The 26,231-nt window shown below is 46.6% G+C and overlaps 1 protein-coding gene across 1 annotated transcript in view; it reads left to right on the top strand.

Moving 5' to 3' along the window:
- LOC115386802 (beta-1,4 N-acetylgalactosaminyltransferase 2-like) overlaps positions 1 to 26,231 on the top strand; it is a 43,852-nt gene extending 17,621 nt beyond the window's left edge. The window contains exons 4-13 of the mRNA XM_030089266.1: positions 2,242 to 2,366; positions 3,087 to 3,193; positions 3,617 to 3,654; positions 5,718 to 5,784; positions 21,314 to 21,427; positions 21,615 to 21,701; positions 22,110 to 22,291; positions 22,416 to 22,559; positions 25,707 to 25,935; positions 26,038 to 26,231. Of these exons, the coding sequence (XP_029945126.1) occupies positions 2,242 to 2,366; positions 3,087 to 3,193; positions 3,617 to 3,654; positions 5,718 to 5,784; positions 21,314 to 21,427; positions 21,615 to 21,701; positions 22,110 to 22,291; positions 22,416 to 22,559; positions 25,707 to 25,935; positions 26,038 to 26,231 (1,287 nt within the window). The remainder of the gene's footprint in view (positions 1 to 2,241; positions 2,367 to 3,086; positions 3,194 to 3,616; positions 3,655 to 5,717; positions 5,785 to 21,313; positions 21,428 to 21,614; positions 21,702 to 22,109; positions 22,292 to 22,415; positions 22,560 to 25,706; positions 25,936 to 26,037) is intronic.

Below are 26,231 nucleotides of genomic sequence, written 5' to 3'. Positions count from 1 at the left end.
ACAAGTAAGATCAGTACTGGATGTGTGTGTCTGTGTGCAAACTTCTCATTTATCCTTTGCATTGTTTGGCAGTATTATTACTTGATCTGATTGAATTTTTTACTTGTAAATTCCAACTATGTATTTTCATATATTATGCAGCCAGCAGGTATCTTGCATTTGTCACACCAGAGTGCTGCATTGCATTTACAAACAAAATCAAATTCATGTGCCATCACATGTTGTCTCATATGTTTGTTGAAATATCTGAGAGATGAGATGTCTCAAGAGTGCAAGAAGCAAAACTAACATGTGAACTGATTGGACAAACGAAAATGGGTGAAATGTTGGAATTTCAGGATTTTTTAGTCTTCCAGAAATTTGGAGTTACTGAATGATGATGATGAATTAAGTGCCATTAAACAGAGGTACAAACCGTTCTGACGTACTTTTTTCAAGCTGAAGGGGAAAATATTTATAAAAGTCAAAATGTAGCTTACTTAAAAAAAAAAAAAAAAAACAGTATAAACTCCTTAATGTACTCCGGTACAAGAGTAAAAATACATGAACGCATGAAATACTGAATTACTGAATTGAATAATGTGACATTATAAACACTTTAGTTCTTGCCCCACCTACTACTAATAAACTCTTATCACTCTTTAGTGTATACAGCTGCACAATGTGACTGAGAAAGGGCTGATTGTTGAATTATTTACCTTTGGTCTATTTCCTCTGTTAACCAGCCAAGTTTTGTGATAACTGAAGAGGAACTAAGTTCTGAATGTACAATAAATGACCTTTCAGTGGAGTTTCAGCCATTTCTCTCTCTTGTCTTGTGTGTTTGGTGCTGTTCTGACCCTGTCTCTTGTTTCAGGCTCTGTGGCTCCTTCTGCTCATGTCTGATTTCTGTTCTCTACCCTGATGTCTGTCACCTGTGCTGCCATGTGTGATTGCAGTCACTCGGTTTTATCAGGGGCTGTCCTTTTGTCCTCTGTCTGCCTGTGTTGTGCGGTCAGTCGGTATTTCTGTATTTTCTATGTTTCTGTGTCTCCGCCCTCTGCTGCGGCTGTTCATTGTTTCCTGAACCTAAATCCAGAGTCCATGGTGGATTACTCCTTTGGTTGGTTTTGAATTTTACTGTGGATTTTTTGATTTTTGGTTTCTTCTTGGATGATGAAATGAGTCGGAACTGCAGCAGTGACTGGCTCGTTGGGTCCTCATCCCTTCACCCCCTTCCTCACCTAAACATGACAGTGGTCTCCAACCATCTATCATCTTTGAGCTCCTTTCACACACTGGAAGTGCCGGAGAGCTTCTGGTGGCATGGAGTGTTTATTCACACCACAGAATTCTATACTGAACAGGTAAATGTGCTTGTTCTGCAAAAAAGACATTCTAAAATGTTGATGCAGAACACATATTATCCAAATAACAGCTGGAAGGAAGATCTAAAACTCTTAAATAGCATAAAGTAACTGAGAACTGACAGGCATCAAAGCCCACTAGATGACTTATTTAAACTGCTCCAATGTAAATCGTTGATGAGAACAACACCAGTAAAATTGAACAAGTACCATAGCTACGTTCCAGATTTATGTGTAACATGTAATGAGGCCAAGGGAACCTGATGCCGTGTGCAACAGAGGCAAATCCAGTAAGAAAACAACTGAGAGTCCTCCTGAACTCAGTCCTTCGGCTGAAGTTCCTCTGCAGGACAGGTGTGATCACCTGGCTCTGAATGAAATGTGTGATAACAGACCAGCCATAACTGAGGGAGGCTCATCGCACAACTGGCAGAAAAGACAAAGACAAACTCGTTAACAGAAATAACCCCAAAATCACAACTAAACCAAGGGCCACAAAAACCTGAGAAATGCATCATTTTCCATTTCAAGACCAGATCTGTGTCACCTGTGATTTTGATTGGGTGAAAAAGATCAGTTCACCAGTTTACTGAGAGACCAAACAAATGTCATGTTATTGATTCTTTGGCAAGAAACTGGGAAGAACTTGGAGCGAAATACAAATAGAAATGGGTGTAAATAGTTTCTAAAAACTAAAAAATATTGTGAAAACCAGTCTAAATTTTATCAACCTGCCCATTGCTATTTTTTTCCAGGCCAACAGGTTCAAAAGAAGCCCAGCTGAGAGGAATCCTGCCCAAGAAAGATGAAGGGTTTTTTTTTAAAGGGTGGAAATATTGATCTTTCAAGGTGGCGTTATGTCTTTCAACCCTCCAGGTCCACATTTCCCCGTCAGCCTCCACCTTCTCCACCCTGTGAATGCACTAATCACCCAGTGCTTCTCAAAGATCTCCTCCCCAAGGAGCAGCGTGAGGCCATCATGCAACGTCGAGCAAAGGAGTTCCAGCAACACAAAGCAAGGTAATGGCTGCAGAGACTGGCTCAGATCCAACAAGATGGGTGAATGAATGACTTCCCAGCAACTGAGAATGGCGGATTGTTTCTTTGTTTTATTTTTTGACATCTTGCACAATATTCTTGTATTACAGTACATTATTTAGGGAGGCATCCTCTCATTTTATTTCATGCATTTGTTGATTTCAATGCGACTGCCTGGAGGTCTTTGTTCCTTCTTGGACAGATATGGGAGCTGACATTAAAGGAATACTCTGAAGATTTTGGACCCACGCCCTTTCCCTATCATTGACAAAGTGACATAAGCTCATAAATACCTTCTTTGTGTCTCTGCATCCAGTGGCTGGATCCTAGCTGTTGGCATCGTAGTTAGCTTAGCTCAATTGCTGGAGGTGAATAGGAGTCAGAGCCGGACTGATGAAAGTGGACAAAATACTCCTTCCAGTGGTCCAGGGGAAGGCGTATTAGCACGTGAAGTAAATACGAATGGTTATAAAACATTTTAAAAGACGTGTTTTCTTTTCAATCCGTGAAAATAATGTTTTGATCCACACAGACCTGCGCATGTGCAGTGCTCCGCGGAAGGATATACCGGCGCACAGCAGTAGAAGCCATAGACTCAGCCGCTGTGTGCTGGTATATGGGCGTGGGTCCAAAATCTTCGAAGTATTCCTTCAAGGAGTGGTATTGATTCTCACAAGTTCCTTGCATCCCTCTCCTCCACAGGACATCATCTGTTCTGTCCAAACTCCTCTATGCTTTGCCAAACTCTCCTCTGCAGTATCCCATCCAAGGCTACACAGTGCGGCCTTTGACCCCAACACTAATACCAGGTACTTTTTAGCTCTCTTTTTGCTGATTAAGATCTTTAATATCAATTGACCTAAAGTGTAATCTGAAATCTGTTTTTAAACATGTCGCAATGGATAAGAAAATAAATCACACATTACCTGTAAAGTGAGACATTTTTATGGATGTAATTTCCCTGAATGTGTGGCTGTTAGTGTCTCTGGGGCCTTTTTCACCAAACTGGTTCCCGGGCCAAATCGGGGCCGGCACCCACAATTGAACCGCTATTAGTCTTATAATGACTCGTGCCTTGTGCAGGGTGGGATGGGTTTCACCTCCCTGAGACTCTGAGTTGGGTGAAGCAGAAGCAACTTACTATGAAGCCAAACAGAAACATCCTTTCAAATGAATTTCATGAAATGAAATTCTTAAAATTGAATGGATGAGATGTCCTTTTGTGTTTTCAGTATTAGGGCTGCATGCAGGAGAAAGAGACAGCTACAAGGTTGGTTATGTTCCATTGACTGATCCTTGGTGGTGGGACGCAGGTCTGGTGGGTTCCTGCATGTTTGCTCCACCTTTCTGGGATTCTTCTGCTGGGACAGGGGAGATGCATCATTGTTCTCCAACCTCCAGGCTTCCAATGTCTTCAGTTTCTGTGATTTTGCTTCTTTTTCCTTGTTGAACCAATTTGGTGAGGACCCACAATTCTGGTGACAATTCTGTAAATTCCAAACAGATAAAACAGTTGAATGTGGCCCTGGACGTTCAATTAATGAGTGTAACATCTGTATTTCCATTCAAAAGCTGCCTTTGAATGATTTGGCTCTCCATGGCTATATCGCTGTCTGCTCTGCCCTGTCACAAGCGCTCACTGCATTGTTTGCACTGCAGTGTTTGAGAGAGAACACCCGCCCAGGTCTGCCTCTGATTGGCTGACTAAGACAACATTAGTCTTCCTCAGCCAATCAGGATTTCTCATGTGATTGTTTCACCCTCCAAACTCCCAGTCAGATGATGAGAGCTTCATCGGCCATAAGCTAACCAGGATTATCATTCTTGCTCTAACCTTTGTGAACCACAACATCCTTAGCTCTGTAAAAAAAATCTCTTTTCACTCACCTTAACGCCAAAAGTTCAAGCGAAATTCTATAGCAAATTGTTACTATTACATTCTGAGCATAATGACATTTTGTTCATGAGTCGTGGCACGGTCGTGACATGATGCTCTTGATACGGTTTCTGCTTTCTCGACACACACTTCATGCTCCCCCTTCCTTTGTTGTAACAGTCGGACTCCAGAGGAGAAAAAAACAACCAGAAAGTATGCTGAACTTCAGTAACAGAGCCAAACCACATTTTATTGACAAGAAGGGGCTTGTAACACTGATTACTGATTCCCCGTCACTAGAAAAAGTAATGCTGTTTATTTTAACGCCGTTATTCCCATCACTGATTAACAGACGACACAACTGGATGCTTTATTTTAACTCTACTTTAGAACTTCCAAGTCCCAGGAGAATATGGACTGGGAGTCATGACACTCTGGAGGCCGCCGTTGTTGTTTTTGCCCATCTATTCATGACTGTGCAGATAAAATATTGACTATGGCCATGTTCTGCATGCACAGCAGCAGCGTTTCCAGGGTCTCCATGGAAATGGAGCAAAGTGTTTTCATTTCGTCCTGTTTGTCAAACATTTTCAACTTGGGAGTTGTTCTCAAAAAGTTACTTTTTCAGGTGCTTCGAGCACTGTTGGTGTGTAAACCAACATCCAAAGCTCCAGAAAAGTTTGATGTTTCCACTTGAAAACAGCTCTTGTTGGTGGATGTCAGGGGATGTTTGCCAGCGAGCCTCAGTTACTCTTTAGTCCTTTGCTTGAATTCAAAACCAACATTTACTTACAATTAAATATGCATTAAAAAAAAAAAAACAAAAAAAAAACTTGTGATTTTTTTTTTCAAAGGTGATCCTAAATTAAGAGTACAGCTCTCAATGTAGCCACAGTTCAGGGTTTGCAATCGGGTCAGGGCATCGAATACAGAACCAATACAGACAAAAGCTTCCTGGGGAGATGCATATGCTATATCGGCTGCAATCTGAATGCAAGAGGTATTTTTTTAAAGGCATCAAGGGGTTGAAATACTGTTTCAACCTCAGGCAGGTTGAAAGAAAAGTGGCTACAGCATTTTTTATCATTTCTCGTAATCGGTTGAGACAGTACACCTTTCCCAAACATCGTTAACTTCATTCCCGGATCCCAGATCTCAAGGACATCAATGCCCAACCCTCTTTGTTGAAATAAATGAAGCAGTTGGTAGAAGATGTTGCAGCACCTGTAAATTGAACTTTGAATTGGTCAGGTCATGTTTCTGACGTCAGTATTCAGTGCAGCTGTTGATGAAGCAGGAGAAAGCTCATGAGAGCACAGTTAGTTGAAGACATATTAATGGCTTTTCTGTCCTCTTTCTCATACAGATGACAGTCTGTCTTTAATTGTAGTGAAAATCTGGTTTGGTAGTTGTGTTGTTGATCTTTAATCAGTTTCATTCAGGTGTCTCTATCGTAGGTGTTCTTGAATGTGTCCAAAGGCATCCTGACGACAGCGACTGCAGACACACAGGTGACAGTTAAAGGTGAGTACCTGTTGGGAAAACTAATTTCAAATAATAATATGTTTATTTAATTTCCATGCTTGTCAAGGCATACCTCATGCCTCCCTTGTTGGGGGTGCTTTCACACCTGTACTGAGCACTTAAAAACTGTATTTATCGGTAAACGAAAGAAACCTGAAGTAAAAAATAAACAAACTTTCACACAAAATCCACGAGTTGTGTTCTTTTCACGACACCACTCCTCAAACACCCTTCACTTACAGTCATAAAGAGACCGAGTGGAGGATGCTCTGTGTTGTTTTTGGCAGCGTATTTTGATTTAGTTTTAGTCTTAGTCTTTTGGACAAAATGCTTATTAGTTTTAGTCACAGTTTAGTCATTTCTACACTTCATAGTTTTAGTCTAGTTTTAGTCTAGTTTTAGTCGACGAAAACCAAATGGGTTTCAGTCCAGTTTTAGTCATAAAAAAAACCTTAAAAGGAAAAAGACAAAGGAAACTGTAAACAAAACAAACATAATAAAATATACTTAAATGGCAAAAACACAACACAACACATTGATGCCTTTGAATATTAAATAATAAACTGGACTAGTTTGATACTAACTCAATGCAGTGCTTATATAAGCTCCGCCAGACAGATTAAGAGGACTAATAGGAGTTTTGCTGATACTTTCAAGTTATTTTTATAATGTCCATAATGATATAAAGGCTAACATCTTTTATTAAAACTGGTCTGTTATGTTTCTATGTTACTGATTTGAACTGGTAAGAGTAACTGCCTGTTATTATTTTGGAGGAATGATAAAACCAATATTAAGATGGTTATTAGGAAAATACTAGCATTAAAAATACTGAAATAAACAAAATTAATTCCTTGGGTACACTTGACGGTATGAAACACTTGGAAGTCTTCAAAACTGAAACGACAAACATAACTTGAGTTTGATAAACTTTTAAGTATTCCTTACCTGAATTTTGTCTATACAAATATAAAACAAAAGTCAAAATACATTACTTCAAAATAAGACAACACCTGAATTATTAAAAAAAAAAGAAAGAAAGAAAGAAAGTAAAGATTTATTAGGTACTTGGGGAAAAAAAATCTTCACTAATCAATGGTGGGCTTCTATTGCAGGTTCACAGTAAGAACAAGCAGCCAAACAGTTGGATTAGTTCCTCCGTATCCCACTACAAGGCATTCTGTTTTATTTTCTGCTGGATTCTGATTGAAATACATCAATAAATCACTGAGTCTTTTCCTCCCGCTAAGCCCTGGCGAAAGTTGCTGCCATGCACCGGTGCATGCAGTGCAGGCATGGTCAAACAGGAAGCAGCTCGTGAATTGATAATATTTTCAGAGTAATGCAGCCGATCTGTGTGAGCAAGCTGGGAGAATCACATTTGTTCTAATTTATTTTGAAAGTCAACATACTGACATTTTCGTCTCGTCTCGTTAACGAAAACAACAGATACGTCTCGTCACATTTCCGTCTTTTAAAGAGATATTTTTAGCCCGTCATGTCTTGTTTTAGTCACGGTAAAAAGGGGCGTTGACAAAATATTTTCATTGTCGTAATCGTTAACGAAAACAACACTGGATGCTCTAGCACTCTGAACAGTGTTAAAGGTAGGGTAGACGATGTTGAAGAGCCTGCAAGATTTGAAAGTCGCACACCTCAACCCATCCTCCCTAAGCTCCTCCTACTCCAATCAGTGCTTGCTCCAACGCCACACCCGCACAAACATGACCGCGCCGTGACCGTCCTCCTTTACCCGGACATGTCCACTTTTTACGTCCTGTCCGGGGCGTCCGGGCGGGTTTTCTAAATTCAAGGAAATGTCCGGGGTTCACTGTTTCTCATAGCACATAAACGTAAATTGACCAGCGCTTTGCACACAATACTATGATACTTTGTTGCACGACATAGTTACCAAGAGGCGGTCTTGTGAGCCGATCTGCGCCGTGCGCTCACACACACACACACACACACACACACACACACACACACACACACACACACACACACACACACACACACACACACACACACACACACACAGAGCTGAGCAGACGGGGCTGTTCAGACAGCGGAGCATGGCATCTGATTGGTTTCTTAAGAGCGGGCCGTGCCTTACGATTGGTCGGAGTTTTTACAGTCCTTTGACCGCTACAGTTGTCAGATTTTTTTCTGCACCTTTTTCCATACACATAATGTATTGACGTCTCCCAGGGGGCAAGGAGCATTTCACTCAGTATGACAAAAAGTGCTGTTGGACAACATCGCCTACCCTATTTCTAATCACATTCTGAGGGAGTCCTGCAGCATTTAAATTACACCACTGAGGGGCCAGGCACTCCTGGTGAATACTGCTCCCCCTGCCTGTGACAGCATGTCCCTGCAGAAGGGAAGCTGCCATGGCTGACCCGACAGGAGGTGAAAAATGTTTGCCAATCAGTGCATGGCCAGTCAGTGCATGGCCGGCCAGTGCGGAGCAATCAGAACCAGCATGTGGCGACACTCCTTAACTGTGTCCAGAGTCAGGGGAATCAAAGACAATGGGGGAAAGGCGTACAGGAGGGCCAATGGCCAGATATGCGTGAGCACATCCACGCTGAGCGGCACACCTGGATCGCGTATTGAGAAAAACAAAGGACATAGAGCATTCTCTCACGATGCGAACAGATCCACAGCGGCTCTACCAAAGCGGGCCCACACCGGAGTCCTGCACAGGTCCAAATTTCGATATCTGCCCCGGCCCGACCCGGGGACGTACAAACCCGCAACCGAACCGCAAACCCGCGCATCAGCCCGATTAGTACCGCGACCCGATCAGACCCGTTGAAACACGACCCTCAGCCCAACCCGTAACCCGTATTTAAAGTGGACCTATTATGCTATTTTTCAGTCATGTCATATAGGTCACAGACGCCTAAAGACATAGTATATAAGTTTGTTTGCCCCAAATTCATCCTATGTTCGGAGTTTGAGCGGTCTAAAAAGTGGCTCTGAGGAGCCCTCTTCAGAACAGCCTGTTGTTGACAGCCTATTTTCCGTGATGAACTTGAACGCATCTGGCCACACCCACCTCGTAAATTCACTGTTGTTAAGAAAGCACCCTACAGGAAGTTACACCGGAAGTTTCAAAATAAAACACAATGCACGACCTCACGGACGTAAACTTTTTCCTATATGTTGTTATTACGCCACCTCGGGAGGCACGAGAATCAGCTGAACAGGGTCCCAGACAGTAGCAAACGCGGAAATTACCGTTTTTATATAGAATGAACCATACAAAAGGAAGCACTCATTTCAAAACATAAACCATGTACTCATCCTTGTTGGAAGTACTATAAATTACAGATCAATGTGGCTGGACGAGCAGAGCGACCTTGCAGAAGCGAAATGAGGTGTGTGGTTTTTTTTTTTTTTTTCTGTTTATATCATGTGTTGTTCCTGTGATATCGAGAGCACGACAGCCTCTCAGAGGAGCAGCCCTCTTCATCTGGACGGCGCTGCCGGTGTGTGCTGACTTTGCGCCCCGCGCGCAGTGCGCCTCCACTGGGCTCCGGAGCTTCGCAGCCTCCCGGCGAGGAGAGGAGCGGCCCATCAGCCCGTTTACCCAATCAGCCCCAACTCGGCCTGTGGAAGTCAGACGCCCGGGCGCTGTCACAGCCGCGGTCGACTCAAAGTGCCTCTCTGCTGGGGAGAGGAGCTCCGCAATGTTCCCATCCGAGCTAATTGTGGCTAAGTTAGCGAAAACTGTCAGCTCGTCAGCTAACCCACCTGAAGACGGTGGATGAGCTGACTTTATGATAACACTGGCGATGGATGAGAAAATACAGCTGAAATGAGCAACCTATCCGGGGGCCGGCCAAAGGCTGGATTCTCTTCGGGGGGGAGTGGTGTTCCTCTTCATGACGTCAGAAAGAGGAAGATTTCAGAACCGCGTGTTTGAGTGTATATTTTCTTAAAAGTGGAGTGCACAATTGAGGGAGGTGACTGAATTTTTCACTTCTGGGGGATCATACAGAGGCTCTGGGAGGCAATATGACTGTAAAGACACCTTTTTAAAGTGAATTTTGCATAATATGACTCCTTTAAAGTAATGATTTTGGGTCATATTGTCTGAATACTGAACAGCATATGCCACAGTTCAGGTGCCAGTGAGTAAACAACGCACCTGAATGAAGCAGCTCTTCCAATAAAAGCCTGACTTCAGTCATGAATCATCAACCCTGCGTGTTCTTCTCCCATACAACTGTAACCCCCGATGCACACTGGATGCGGTCCGGCTCCGGAACGGCTCCGGTCCGGACACCGCAGCTAATCCGTAGTCATTAAAATCAATGCTGTGATGCACACCGGCCGCGGTCCGGCTGCGGTCCGGCTCCGGTCCGGCTGCGGAGCCTCTGCGGAGCTCCGGTCTCTTTCCGTAGGGATCCTATTTTTCCGCATGCCGGAGCCCTACCGCGTCAATTCACACAGCAGCAAGTCGGGTGCCCGGAAGGAAACGCGATACGTATTCCAAAATAAGTCAGTTCAAAATAAAATCTGTGTCGTGTTTTTGCCTTAATATTCTATTTTTTTACTTCTTCTGGTAGAATACAGAACAAACAACGTCATGTAGTCATTATATGCATTAGAAGAATGAACCGTTTTGTACTTCGTCACTGCTGAGAAGCCAAATGACACCAAAATGGCTCAAAACAGCTCTGTGACCGGAGCAGCTCCGTGTTGCCAGATTGGATGGGTTTGTTCCAAATCAAGCGTCTTTTTGGAACACGTCGGACGGGTTGATGAAATGAGTATGTGTTTATGATGTGTTTTTTATCATACAAATACGGTTTTAACGTACATTTTCATCCGAGATGGCGGTTTGGGCTGCTTTCTACTGAGTAAAACGGGTTTCAAATTGTCTACGGGGGATAACGACAGATCTGGCAATGTCCTCCGGCTTGACTGCGGAGACACTGCAGGCGGTGTGAATCACAGTGCTGCGGTGTACCGTGCCGGAGCCGTTCCGGAGCCGGACGGCATCCAGTGTGCATGAGGGGTAAAAGTTCCACACTTCCACACCTCAGGAGGGCCTGACTGGGAGGAGGAGAGATACAGACTAATAATTATCTACAAAACAAACACAATCCTTAATTTCTCTGACCATAACTTAAATATATATCAAATACACAAATTAAATTTACTTTCTTAATTGGCTCCAACATTCCGGCCCCTAATTGTGACTCTTTAGCAAAACAATTACACAAACAAAAATACAAAGGAGCCAAAATAAAGCAAACAATCAAATCATCTTTTTCTTATTGTCCATTGAATCCACAGTTGCTCAGTAATCTTTTCTTATTACAGTCCATGATCATTCAGAGTCTTAGTCTTTTTGGTAGAAGCCGGAAATTCTCAGTCTCTTAGTTCATTCATCTGCTTCCATAAGAAGACAGAGCTTGTCTGTCGGTCAACGAATGGTGGATGTTTTGGTTTGAACCAAAACACTTCTCACGAGGCCATTCCTGTCTGGAAAAGTCTTTACAACACGTCCCATAATCCATGAGTTCCTTGGCGCTGTGTTGTCAATGACGATAACAACATCTCCAGAAGCCAAATTTCTCTTTACGCTGATCCACTTGTTTCTCTCCTGCATGACTGGACGGTATTCCTTTGCCCATCTTTTCCAAAACAGATCCCTAGGTATTGTACCTGTCTCTGTCTCTTTCGTGAATAAATATCTTCTTTTTCAAAGAGTCCTAATGGCATTATTGCTTTAGTCTTCAGCTGGAGCAGATGGTTTGGGGTTCGAGGTTCTAGGTCATTGGGATCATTTGATACTCTGGTTAGAGTTTGGTCCTTTAGGGTAGCTTCAACCTCTCACAGTGCAGTTGACAGAGTCTCGTCAGTCAGTGTTTGTTGTGTTAGGACTGATATAAGCATCTTTTTGACTAATCTAATTAGACTCCACCATAGTGAGCTCCAAAAGGAGTTCCAACGGAGATTCGGTTAGTTGACACTGTGACCTATCCAGACTCTTCTGCCACACTGCATCCATTGAGTGGTCCAGTCACCACCTATCCTAGTAAGGTCTGCATCGCATATGGTCAATTTCCTTGACTGTTAATAATATTCCAAGGCTCCATTGCCTGAGGAACATCAGTCCCAATCAGAAGATCAACAGCTGCTTTAATGTTCCTTGATGTTGTTGAGGTAGGGCCAGTTTGTCAGATCAGCTTCTGTAATAATGTATTCTTTTGATAAAGGAATTTTGTCTTGAGTGTAAACTTTGGGTAATTCAAGGTAAACATGTCCCTCTATGTCTCCTACTTCCAGTCCTCGCACCTCGTAGGTCTTTGCAGGCTTCTCTTGCCCCATGGTCCGCAAAAGAATTTCTGTTTTGCGTCCTCTTATATTCAGTCGATTCAGAAGTTTCTCTGTGCAGAATGTTGCTGTACTTCCAGGATCCAGGAATGCATAGGTTTGAATGTACTTGCTTCCTTTTGCAACTTTGACTCTGACTGGAACAATTGACAGTGCACAGTCTCTTCCGGCCGCAGTTGCATCACCTGCTGAAACCAGAGCGCTGCTAACTGAAGTTTCTTCTTTACGGTTAAGCGACCGAACCCCTGTTCGTGCCAAAAACCGACATGGCCACAGAGTCTGTGCACATATCCAACAGATATGAACGCACAAAGGTGGACGCGGAGGCCCAAGAGGCAGCCTGGCAGATGTCACCCACTGTGACACCCCTGCACAGGGCCGCAGAGGCAGCCACACGCCGTGTGGAATGAGCACGAATCACTGCCGGCAGCGAGAGATTCTGTGCCTCGTAGTAAGCTGCAATAGCGCCCCCCACCCAGTGGGCAAGACGCTGAGAGGTCAGCGGGGATCCATGCCCCCGGGCTCCATACCTCACAAACAGCGGTCCGTGGTGCGAAAGCCAGCTGTACGCCGGACATAAAGACGCAGAGCCCTGACCGGGCACAACAACCCCAGCCGCGGGTCGTCCCCAGACGAGCCAGGCATGGAGGTGAGCGTCCTGACCCTGATCACTCGCGACCGGAAGTCCGAAGTGATCACCTTGGGATGAAAGGCCGGGTTAGGCCAGAGATGCAGGAGTCCCCCATCTGCGCTGAACGCCATGCAGGATGGGTGGACTGACAAAGCGCAGAGATCCCCAACTCTCTTGGCGGATGCCAGCGCTAACAAGATGGCGGCCTTAAAGGAGAGAAAGCGGTCCTCCGCCTGCGCCAAAGGCTCGAAGGGGGGTCCCTTAAGATCCTCCAACACAATGTGGAGGTCCCACGGGGAGACCACATGCCTGGGGCGTTGCCGAAGCCGACACGCCCCGCGCAGAAACCGCTTCACAAGTGGTTTGGCTGCGCGCCGAAAAGTGACCGAAGCCGCCATGACCCGCCACGATAGCCGATGCAAACACCGCAAGAGTGGACGCAGCCCAGGCGCCATCCAGCAGGGTCTGGAGGAACTCCAAAACTCCACCGATGGCGCAGGGGACCGGATCCAAGCCACTCTCCGAGCACCTCCGAGCATCTCCACTAGCGTCACCTGCTCAGCCTCCAAACCAGGAGTCTCCTGCCCAGGAAGGGGCGGGAACGAAGGGCGCCCCCTGCTTGCAGCAGCACGTCGGGCCCATCGGGAATCGGCCACGGGTCCCCAACCACCAACTGAACCAGGTCCGGAAACTACCGTGCACTCGGGGTATCCGGAGCCACCACGATCACGTGGAGACTGTGCACCCTCACCCTGCGCAGCAGCGGGTTCAAGAGGTGGGCCGGAGGGAACGCATACAGGAGGCCCGGAGGCCAGGTCCTGTGTGCGAAGGCGTCTATCCCCAGAGGGGGTCCATCTGACGACCTGAGCGAGAACCAGAGTGGGCACTGTGCGTTCTTTGCACTGGCGAAAAGGTCTGCCACTGGGCATCCGAACCGGCGCCAAAGCTGGGCTGCGACCCACGGGGACAGGCCCCACTTGTCATAGAGTGGGCCTCCCCGGGACATCCTGTCTGCACCGACATTGAGAACCCCGGGCACATGTCGTGCTCTGACAGACTCAAGGTGCCGGTCCGCCCACAGGAGGATCTCCGCCTCTTTGCGGTGAAGAAGGGGAGACCGAGTCCCCCCCTGCCTGTTCAGGTACGTGACCACTGTGGTGTTGTCTGACCTGACAAGCACATGGCTGTCCTTCAGCCTGGCTTGGAAATGGAACAGAACCTTTTGCACCGCATTCATTTCCAGCACATTGATGTGAATGGGAGTGGAATCTCAAGCACCGCTCACCGCATGGTGGTATAGGGTGCCTCCCTATCCTGCGAGAGACGCATCCTTGAACACCTTGACGCGATGCGACATGCAGCCCAGGGGGACTCCTCGCATCAGGAGAGCCGGATCCATTCAATAGATGAGATCCTGGCGTGCGTGGAGCAGGATCAGGAGCCTTCTGCGACTGTCCCGCGCCCCCACGTAGCGGCGGCGTGCGAACCACCGTTGCAGCCTGCGCATGTGCAGGAGGCCCAACCGAACCACCAGGTGGGCAGCAGCCATCAAGCCCTGAATCGGACCCTGACCAGGGGTGTGGTCATAACAGACCTCAGGGCCAAGAGCAGGGAGATTCGTCTCTCCTCGGAGAGGTGGGCCGTCATGGAGAGCGAGTCCAGCTCCAACCCCAGGTAAGCCATCCGTTGAGCCGGGGTGAGCGCGCTCTTGTGTCGGTTCACCGTGAACCCCAGAAGCTCGATGTGGTGCAGGACCTGAGTCGTGTGCAGCACAGCCTCCTGCTGGGAAGATGCCAGTATGAGCCAATCGTCGATGTAGGTGAGGATCCTCAAACCGCGACGACGGAGGGGCTCCAACGCTGCTTCGACACACTTGGTGAATGTGCGAGGAGCAAGAGAATAGCCGAAAGGGAGCCGGGTGTATTGAAAACACCTGCCTCCCACGGCGAACCTGAGGAACTACCTATGCCTCCTCAGAATGGGGACGTGGAAGTAGGCGTCCCTCAGCTCGACCAACGTCATCCAGTCCCCGGGCCAGATGCACTCCAGGAGGACGGAGACCGTCAGCATGCGGAATCTCCTGGTGGCTATGTGAGTATTGAGGACCCGCAGGTCCAAAATGGGTCTCACTCCCCCGGACTTCTTGGGGACCAAGAAGTAGGGGGAATAGAAGCCCGAGTGCGCCTCCTCTGCGCTCAGCTCCGTGGCCGACCCTGGCGGAGGAGTGAGGCTATTTCCACTTCGAGAGCGGCTGCCCCCGCAGGGCATGCGAGCCGCGTACGAAGGATGCCACTGAAGAGAGGCAGGCGGCAGGCGAACTGCAGGGCATAACCTTTTCTCAGTGTCCTGGACAACCAGGGAGAAAGAGGACCCAACATAACATGCCATGTGTGAAAATGCCATGTGTGAGTGGTTGCACGATGGCCTGGGGGGACAGCCCACCCGACCTCCCGGCCGTGGGGGCGGCGTCCCGTGCTCGAGCGTGGGCAGCCGGTGCGGGGCCCCGGGCCGGCTCTTTGTTGGAGACAACCCGGGCAGAGGCCGCAAGAGTGCGGCGTTTCCCGGGTCGCTGGCCGTGGTCCTGAAATTGCGGCCGAGACGCTCCAGCAGAGGCCACGTAAGCCCGGAGTCTTCTGGGTCGCTGGCCGTGGTCCTGAAGCCGAGGCCGGAATGCTGAATAACGGGATGCCTCGTGGCGATAACCCGGAGCGGAACGGCTCTTACACCCCGACGCCTTGCCGTGCGTCGTGGCGAGGCTGGAGGGGAAAGGCTGCTGGGAGCGTGCTGAACAACGCCGACAGCTGGGTGCCCGACGGCGGAGACCCGAGTCGGCGAAGCTCCACTGCTGAGACACTTCGCTACGCTCACCTGAGCCAAAGCCGACGGATAATGCAGCCTGGAGAATGTATAGGGTGCAGGAATTACCTCAGCAGCGCTCCGTTTCCGAGACGCGCACGACAGGGAAGCCAGGGGTCTAGACGCGCTGCTGCATCCCGTATGCGTGGCAACCATGCAGCCACTGGAAGGAGTATTTTGTCCACTTTCGTCAGTCCGGCTCTGTCTCCTCTTCTCCTCCCGCAGCTGAGCTAAGCTAACAACGATGCTAACAGCTGGGATCCAGCCACTGGATGGACAGACACAAAAAAGGTATTTATGAGCTTATCTCACTTTATAAATGATAGGGATAGCGCGTGGGTCCAAAATCTTCGGAGTATTCAAATCAGCTGTTTTGTACCCGACCCAGTGCAGGACTCTGGCCCACACCTGCTCTACAATGGCTGAATGTAATATCCATGCCCCGTAGAGCGGCGCACTCCTGGACCACAGGTCTGTCCCCCTATTTCAAAGCCCTCGGGACATGGGTGGCTCTTAGAGACTAGAGGTACCTGCTGCTCCACAGAATCAATCTGTGTGCCAGTAACTGCCAGGCATGCAGACCCCCTCGATGATTGATACATGCCACCATCGTCGTATTGTCCATTCTCACCAGGACATGATGTCCTTTGAGAAATGGGAGAAAGCGTCTCAGTGTGAGAAACACCACCAAGAGCTCGAGGTAGTTTATGTGAGTGTACCGACGCACCAGTCGTCCCGACCCACCATACGCAGCAGGGATGGGTGTGTGAGCAACCGGAACTGATTTTCTCAGGTATTTGTTCAGAGCCCAGAAATCCAGGATTGGGTTCCTCGCTCTAACATTGTCCGGGAGGCACCACACATATTGCTCTCTTTTCCAATAGCGAGTGAATTTCCTCCTGGAGAACATGACCTGACTCTCCACATGCCTGAGAATGCACTATACCAGACAAACGAGGGGGGACGGCTGCACACTGAAGCCTGTAACCCCGTGATATCATTCTCTGAACCTAGGCTGAGCTAGGGAGCACAGCTCACTGCTCACTCATCAGGGTGTGACCCTTAGTGACAGCCTCTGTCACACCGCCTGTCACTGGAGACTCCAATAACGGTGTTATGGCACCCCTTAGTGACAAGATGCGGCTGCGACCAACATGCGCCACTGCGCCGGATGTTAGTGCATTGACAGGCCCGGTGCCACTCCGGATCTGGGACCGGCACCGAACTGTTTATGCGGTCTGGATGCGACAGTGAAAAACTTTTTATTGAACAAGAACACGCAGTAGCGTGCTCCAGGGCTCTGGAAATCAAACCAAGCATGCTGAGAAAGAAAGACGGGTGAGGTTGCAGAACTTGCAGCGCCAGTACCAGTCTGAAGAAGGAGATCATCAGGTTGGTTGTGTTCTTCTTTCTGACCTGCTCACCGGCAGTCTGCGCGTTCTGTGATGGCTGAGCTGCTGTCGCTGCTGTCGCTGCGGTCGCTGCGGTGGCCTTTCTGGGCCAGCTGGTCCTCACCTCCTGTCTGGGGGGAACAGCAGGGGCAAGATGCCCCTTATCACGGTAATCTCATCCCACGCTGCTGGATCAATGTAGCACACAAGTGCCACCGTAGGTCACCGTAGGACACAGGTGACTCCACAGCCAGTGAGTTCAGACTTATTTATTGCACGTGTCAGTGGGCCCAATCCCCACATCTCAGTCCGCGCTTCCCTCCTCATCCCCGAGGACAGCCTCAGCACCTAGTGCGGCAAGCTGAGCGGAGGAAATGAGGACATCGTCCTCACTCCAAGATAGTCTCATAGTCATCCTCATAGTCCAACTCCAGCACGTCTTCTGCGAGCAGAGTCAGAGCGGCCAGGTCCAGCTGGGAGTCCCAGCTGCCACTAGTGTGTGGGCTGAAAACCGTGTCATCACCTTCCTTCTCCCCACTGGTAACAGCCGTGTCACTCGGAAGAATGAAGGGGTCCTGACCAGACGAGCTAGCTTGGTGTGCTAGGCGTCGTCTGAGACTCTTAACGGAATGCGCAATGCTCCCAGAAGCCCGGGGCCTCGATAGCTTCCCGGGCATGTTGCAGCCTGAGGCATAATGAGTAGACCTGGTGTGAGTCGCGGATTGACATCTTATTGCCGCTGACGCAGAGCCAGGCCCCGGAGTCTCCATCTCCTGTGAAATAATCCATGTCTCTATTGCAGTGAGCTCCTGAGAAAAGACACATATTGAAATAAAAAGAGGCCTGGCATAGTTTCTCCCCTCAGCATGTTGTGTGGTTAATGAGCTTCTATAACGTTGTAAAAGGTATGTGAGTCAGAGACACACACTTCAGTTCGTTAATTATCAAGCAAGAAGAAGCCATGCACAAACAAAAACCACTGCAAAACCTTCTCACCTGACCATCAGGTGTTAAACCCAGTCCTCTCTCTGGTTCTCAGGCGAGCAGAGCTAACACTGAGCTCCAGGACAGTCTGGACACCTCAGGGTGGTGAGAGACAGTTATGTGATTACGCGATCGACCGAAGAAGGGATCAGCAATGCTTGGATGTTGAAATAATGTTATTTTTTTATTCAAATATTTTTATTATTTCCTTGACATGAAAAAAAAAACATGCTTAGTTTACAGAACTTTGTCGTTCTATACAGAGTATATTGCACGGGAATGGCTGTACACTTTCTTTTTCCCTTCCCCCCTTTTCCCCTTCCCCCCTAACCTGACAAGCCAGATGGACAGTTTCATATGTCTGCCACGGAAATATTTCACAAGTCCATCTGGGTAGCCGTTCTTCCGATTTGATTTCAGAGGCGGGACCTTCAAAACAATCAGTAGCTGGTGATTGGACGACCGTTCGAACCAAAGAAGAAGACGATTGGACGACCGTTCTGATTGACACGCGATTTACTCACCACAGACCAACCCACATCAAGCCACGGTGTGACATAGCTTATGTGCGCTGCTGTTGAGAAGCAGTAGACATCGTTTCCTGACAAAAAGGCTTGATGTGATGTTCTGTGCTCCTCTTTCAAAGAAGAAACTGAGTCGCTTTCTTATAAAACTGCAGACATTCCCGTGTCCACGGAGATCGCTCCGCATGCCGCCATTGTTTTCGAACTTTTTCGAGCTTCCCGCTGTAGTCACGTCTTTCGTCACGTCCGCTCCTCCCGCAGCTCCCGCCTCTTTCCCCTGATTGGGCAGGTGAAATTTTAACTGAGTGAAACCATTGGTCTATGGAGCGCTACAAGATGGGATCTGCAGGATTTAGGAACTGAATCAGGCAGGCCCATCTGCTATGCAAGGTTAGTCCCCCCCCCCCCCCACAAACACAAAAGAAAAACAGAACAGAATCCACCTTGTCCCACCTACCATCCACCCACTGTCACTGCCAAAATGGAATGTTAATTTCAGGAATTGGTACAATCTCATGAAACTGGGTCTAAGTGATTAAAGAACTGGAAATGCCTTCAACAGAGAGCCCCACGTGTCTTGAAAGGCACCAGGAGTTTGTTTTGATGAGCATCTTATCTTTTCTAATTTCAAGCAGGACATGACATCCCACAGCCACTGACTGTGCGAAGGAGGAGAAGCGTCCTTCCATTTAAGTAAAATTGCACAGCATGTTAATAGTAAGGCAAAGGCCAAACACTGTTTTCTAGAGGAGCTAAGACGATATTGTTTCCCAGGGACTCCAAAGAGAGCTAAGATTGGGTCTGGCTCAAGCCTTAAACCTAACAGCTGAGATAAAGTGATAAAAATTGTCCTCCAAAAGTTGTCCGAAAGTGGACAAGACCAGAACATGTGACTCAGGGAGGCCCCTGTCTGCCTGCATCTGGTGCATAAGGGGTCAACCTCAGGAAACATAGATGATAACCTGGCCTTAGAGATGTGTGCCCTGTGCACAATTTTAAATTGAATTAATTGGTGGCGTGCACAAGATGAGTAGACTGATTTGAGTGGATCAACCAAGACATCCTCAGTTATGACGGCACCCAAATCCTCCTCCCAGGCCTTTTTAAATTTGTCCTCTGGGGGAGTTTTAAGTTCTGAAATAATATTGTACAGTTTAGAGATTAGACCCTTGGACGGCTTCAGTGATAAAATTGTATCGAGTGAGTTTGAGAAATCAGACAGCAGTGGCACAAGAAAGTTTCTGATCTGAAGGTAGCGAAAGAAATCAGACTTTAAAAGATTGAATTTCTCTGTAAACTCTGTAAATGATTTAATGGTACGGGATTCGACCAAATGTACAAAACGAATGATCCCCTCTTGATGCCATCTCTGAAAGCCCATGTCTATTGTAGAAGGTTTAAAGAGTGAGCTAACAATATGACTCCAGTCAGAGAAACTAACAAGGCCGAAATATTTCCTGAATTGACCTCAGGTTTTTAACAAATGTTTTACAACAGGATTATTGAGTTCTTTAATTGGAGGTATAGGTAAGGCAGAACATGCATAGGCCAAAGGCGAGTTACCCGAGGAGAACTCTAAGTCAATCCAGTCAGTTGAAACTGTTCGTAGAAGGAGGACCAATACACAAGACATCTCAAAGTGGCTGCCCAATAATAAAATCGGAAATTTTGGCTGTTTGAAGATATGTTTTACCTAACCTTGGTCGTTTGCCTTGCCATAAATAGGAGGATATGATTGAGTCGAGTTGCTGAAAAAATTAATTGGGAATATAAACTGGCAAAGTCTGGAAAAGATATAAAAATTTAGGAAGAATGACCATTTTAACAGAGTTCACCCGACCCACTTGAGACATTGATAGAGGTGACCATTGAGATGTCAATTGCTTGGTCTGATTTAACAGGACAGACAAGTTCTCCTTGAACAGATCCTTGTGCTTTTTGGTAACCGTTACACCTAGATATATGAACTTATTTTGCTCAACCTTAAAGTTTAAGCTAGAAAAATCTAAGGCCCTTGCCAAATCATTTATTGGGAACAATTCACTTTTGCTGATATTTAGTTTATAACCTGAGATAGTACCAAAGTGATCTAATAGTATTAAAGCATTATTACGTGATTGCAATGGATTAGAGCTATAGAGCAAAAGATCATCCACATAAAGGGAGACCTTGTGCTCCACGCCTCCTCTCCAGATCCCGGATACACCTGTGCAAGTGCGAAGGGCTATAGCCAGAGGTTCTATCGCTAGGTCAAAGAGTATTGGACTGAGGGGCCACCCTTGTCGTGTACCGCGATGTAAATTGAAAGGCTCTGAGCGTTCACAGTTGGTGCGGATCGTAGCAGTAGGGTGGGAGTACAGCAATTTGACCGACGAGGTAAAGAAGGGCCCAAAACCAAATTTGTTAAGTACAGTGAACAAGTACGACCATTCAATACAATCAAATGCTTTCTCTGCATCGATGGAAATAATACATTCTGGTTTATCCTCCTTAGCAGTATAAAGAATATTAAAGAGTCGACGGGTGTTATAGAATGACTGCCTATGAAATAATGTTATTTTTCAACTGATGTATTTCAGCAAAATTTTTAGAAGTCATAATTGTGAAAATAATGATGATTAGATCTACAGCTAAAGAAATGTTGATATTTCAATGTTGAATCCATAGTGAGTGAGCAACACTACTTGAATGTTTAATGTCCGTCTCATGCCAGCTGTGGTTCCACTCAGATGAAATCTTTGTTGGTGGATGATTAATGTGCATTTTGTACTCATGCCTGACAGGTGCTGGTACGAGAGAATTGTCCATTGAGTCCAGCAGCCTGGTGTTCCTGAATGAACTTCTGGCTAAAGTCTCATACACCAGCAGTATCTACCACATAAAAAGTGGAGACCTGGGTATGTGTCCAAGAACAAATGAAGACAAGAAATAAAAGCTGGAAATGAGAGTTTAAATGCAAAATGATGTCATTTGCAATCAATGGTGCCGGAAGTGTAATTAAAATGGGATGGATTGATGGATGAATGGATGCATGCATGCATGCATGGGCCTTACTAAGCCCATTCTGTATTCTTCTGCATTCAGCATTCTTCAAGTTTGAAAATCATGAAGCTGTGTTTCCCATTGCCATCAAACAGCCCCAAGTCCCAGTTCTGTACGACATGGGAACAGGTAGGAAAACACTTCTCATGAGTTTCTATACAACTCGTATTGTTTGTGTTGTGTGTTACAGAACAGTCCCTGTCTGTCTCTTGAGATGTTTATTCTGACTAGACTAATTAAGAACAACAATCCTCCATGGAGTATTTGATGTTAACAGGAGCCCCTGCAGTATATGAAGACAAAACTCATGAACTAAAGCTTTTGATGCACATACAAACTGAAAAGCCTTCTGTTTTGTCCTGTAATCAAAATGACTGAATTGCATGAAATTATTTAATTGCTTATTGAGTTAGGTTCCCAATTGGTCCCAGCTTTGAACAAAATAGATGCAACATGACGTACATAAAAAACATGAACATTTTCAGAGGTCATCAGTGTCACATGTTAATTTATCTGTTGTCTTCTTTCATCTATCAGACATTCGATCTCAAGTCACCATCCTCACAAAGACTTTCCTGAGATACCCACAGTTAAAGGTGCTGTTGGCCAGCATTCGACAGTTCTACCCTAACATAACAGTCATAATCGCAGACGACAGCTTTGAACCAGAACACATCTCTGGAGAAAATATCCAGCAGTACATCATGCCTCCAGCTCAGGTCTGCAAACACACTCAAACTGTGACACACATTCATCTTCTTTTCATTTTCTGCTTAGTTTCATTCAACTTGATTCACAAATACATTCAGAGTAAGATGTTAAAGACTGTGTTTTGACCCTCAGGGCTGGTTCGCCGGTAGGAATCTGGCTGTTTCCCAGGTGGTCACCAAATACTTCTTGTGGGTGGATGATGACTTTTTATTTACACAGAACACAAAGATTGAGGAATTTGTAAAGGTGATGGAGGCTGTCCCAGAACTGGACGTGGTAAGAATCTGCGGGAAATAACTAAACAGACGAAACTGCAGGCCAATTTCCTCCCCTGATTAGAAAATTTTGGAATGAGCTCAAGGGAGGACGAGCGTTATCTGATTTTCTGCTTTATTACTGGTCTTCAGTGATTCAGACCTTTACCTTTTCGTTAGATATACCAACACCGTTATCTGTGTGACTAAACATTGAGTGAGAGGACTGCTTCCCATTAGGGCTGGACAATGTAAAAAAAAAGCATGTTGATAAAAGAAAAAAAAATCATATTGATCGATCTCAGTATTTTTTATTAGTTATCAAAAAATTTGATAAAATATATTTTAAGTGCAGACTTAGCTATGTTATGCTATTCCCTCATGACCTTCTTTTAAAGGAGAACTATGCAAGATTTGCTTTAGCGCTCCCCCTACAGGGTCTCCTGTGAAAGCTCACTGTCGTAAATGTTCTCCGCATCACCCCCCTCCCCCACCCCCGTCCCTGCGTGCAGAGGGCGTCTCACTCCCGTTTCCTTTTTTTCCGCTCGTCAGACAAAGGTTTTTTTCTGTCCTTTTGGTTCTGCCATCCGTGAGCGCCTAAGGGTGGCGTTGCTAACGCTAGCGAGGGTTTCATGTTTGTTTTACGCGCTTTTATACTTGTACTCCTGTAAGAGTGCCGTAAAGCAGGTTTGTTCTTGCGAGATGTAGTCGGTTTGGCTCCTCTGAAAGTTGCAAGCGCTGTTTTCAGGACACAGACCCCGGGAGTGGAGGGACCAGAGAATCACCGTGACAAGTCTTTGTTTAGTCTTTGTTTAGGAGTTCTCCTCCCAACCCCCAACCCCCCTTGTGTGTTAGATGCGTGTATGAATTGCTCATGTCTGGATTGTTGAATCCCTGTTGGTTGTAGGGTGTGATAAGTTGAGTTAAGGGGGGCTGTGGGGGGATGGGGAGCGTGGTGCCCCCCCGTTGCTAAGACCCAAGTCTCAGCTGCACCCCCCGTGCCTTCCTCCCCAACGCCGAACGGCCACACCAGATCCAGGGGCCACGCCCACCCCGACAAGGTCCTCCGCCTGCCTTCATCGCAGTGCGGGTGAACGCAATAGGTCAAAACAATGGCAGTGAGATAAGCTGGGGGAGGGGCGTATGCCACTCACACAGCGGGCGCGACAGTACCGAGTCCGTGAGTGCCAGCTGGGGCCGTGCTCGGGAGAGGGGACAGCCACCCAGCGGAGGCGGAGGCTGAGCCACAGCTGTAATATCCCACCAGGGCAGTACTCAGGAGAGGGGGCGCCCACGCAGCTCCCATCCAGACAGCTAGCAACGGGGGGCTCCTCATCTCTCGGCCCTAGTGGCCTCAAGCTACTACCAGCCATGCAGCCAACGGCCACGACAGAACTCCAAACCTACACACACAACCACAACAGTCGGAAATACAGTATCACACCAGTCCAATCACTGCTTCCTTCTGAAGCCTGGCGAGGGACGTGAGCGGCATCCCTGCACTCCAAAGCTAACACCAACCACGCCGCTAACGGCAGCGGTCGTCATGGAAACAAAGCCCCGGGGGGGTTTCACAGAAACCTCCCATAGAGCAGAAGGGCAAAAGCTCGCTTGATCGTGATTTTCAGTTTGAGTACAGACAGTGAAAGCGATGCCTCATGGTGCTTCTGACTTTTTGGGTTTTAATCAGGAGGTGTGAGAGAAGTTACCACAGGGATAACTGGTTTGTGGAAGCCAAGCGTTCATAGCGACGTTGCATTTTGATCCTTCAATGTTGGCTCTTTCTATCATTGTGAAGCAGAATTCACAGAGCGTTGGAATGGGGAATAGGGAACATGAGCTGGGATTAAACCGTCATGAGACACGTTAGTTTTACCCGACTGATGATGTGTTGTTGCAATAGTAACTGCTAACCCCCGTCACTCAATATGAATAATAGTACGTAGATTCAGCAACATTGCCGTCTGCCCGGAGGTTATGAATGAATCTCTCACCCCAGGAGACGCTGCATCAGCGGCATAGACTTAGGTGAATGGGACCCTGCATCACGCCGCAGCCTTTTGGAGGGCCAATGTGCAGCTCCCACCGACACGGTTGCAAGGCTCCCAGCAGATGGAGCATCCTGATGCCGTACAGGCTCATCCCGTAATGTTAGAGCTGTATGCAAACTGAACGCGAGAAGAGAAAAGGAGCCGAACCTGGGGTTGGATACCGGAAATTATCCTTGCTCCTGGGTCACCCAGGGGTCACAAGTGACGTTGTTGGTATACATACTCAAACTGCGTGTGCGTGAAGGGAACATTCCAGTGCTTTCAGCACCACCTCTGGTCAGTAGGGATTAAATAGATCTGCGTATCACTTGATGGGTATGCACTGAATTGGATTTGTAGCACAATAAAATAACATTTGAATCTAAAACAGATCTCCCTTTTAAATACCTATTGCCTGAAATCCAATTTCTGATGCTCCTTTCTGGACAGAGCCCAGAAAAAGGTATTCACTGTGTTGGAGATTTGTATATATAGATGATATCATTGCTTTATTCACACAGCTACAGAGGACAATACAGGAACAGTTTTAAAAATTAAACTGAAGCATGTATGTTTGAGAAAAATGCTCGATAAAAGATATTATCAACAAAAGTTCAGTGTAACAAGCTTTGGTAGTTACAAAGTAACATGTAGCCCCAACGCACTGCAATCTCCACTTAATTGTGCTCTCTTAATCGTAGTCAAACAAGACTGAAATGTGCAGAGTACACCATGCTGCATTATGAAACTTGACATACGAGTCACCGATATCAAAGGAACCAGGCGTTGCTTTGAATGTTTGGTCACCACAAACCAGTTGTAATCCCTGTAGTCACTTTACTGTAAATATTCAACACCACATTCAAGAAGGTTTATGAAATTATTTGTCATTTCTTTATAGCAGCAAAAGCTTAATTATCACGTTTCTACATAGAGATTTGTGGAGCTTCTTTCTAGATGTGATAACATGAATACTGAAACCAGTTGCTGTCCAGAAGTCCACAAGATTAACAAGACACTCACACAAATTCAGATGGATTAAAATGCATTCTCCATCTTTTCTCTTGTCGACCTGGAGATCATGAAACACATTTCACCGACCAAGCTGAATGACTTTGTGGTGTCTCTTCTCTCATCAGGTGGGAGGCTCAGTCGAAGGGAGTCAATTCTACTTTTCTATTCTCTATGAGGAAGGAGACGAAGTGGAAGGTGGCTGCCTGATCAGGAAGTCTGGTGGAAAGTTCCACCCACTTCCTGGTTTCCCAAAATGCTCTTTGGCTGATGGAGTGGTAAATTTCTTCCTGGCTCGGACAGATGCAGTACGGAGGGTGGGCTTTGACCCTCAGCTGCAGCGGGTAGCTCACTCAGGTAGATCCGTTTAATTACAAATCTAAACCCATCCAGGTTCTTTCATCCATGACACAATCGTGTTTTGATATGAAGATTACCAATCCTTCCCTGTGTTTTCAGAGTTCTTTATGGATGGCCTGGGCTTACTGATGGTCGCCACATGTAAAGACGTGAAAATCAGCCATCAACGCAAAACTGAGGAAAACACCAATCCACGCTACACAGAATTCAGAAGACCTAAAAACAGCGACAATAACTTTAAATCCCAGCTTCACTATTTCAAAAATCATCTCAAGTGTATTCGTTATTCGTAA

Source organism: Salarias fasciatus, chromosome 4 (assembly GCF_902148845.1).
Source record: "Salarias fasciatus chromosome 4, fSalaFa1.1, whole genome shotgun sequence".
NCBI classification, from domain to species: Eukaryota; Metazoa; Chordata; class Actinopteri; order Blenniiformes; family Blenniidae; genus Salarias; species Salarias fasciatus.
The sequence above is the reverse complement of the archived record's forward strand: the minus strand, read 5'-3'. Positions and strand labels throughout refer to the sequence as shown.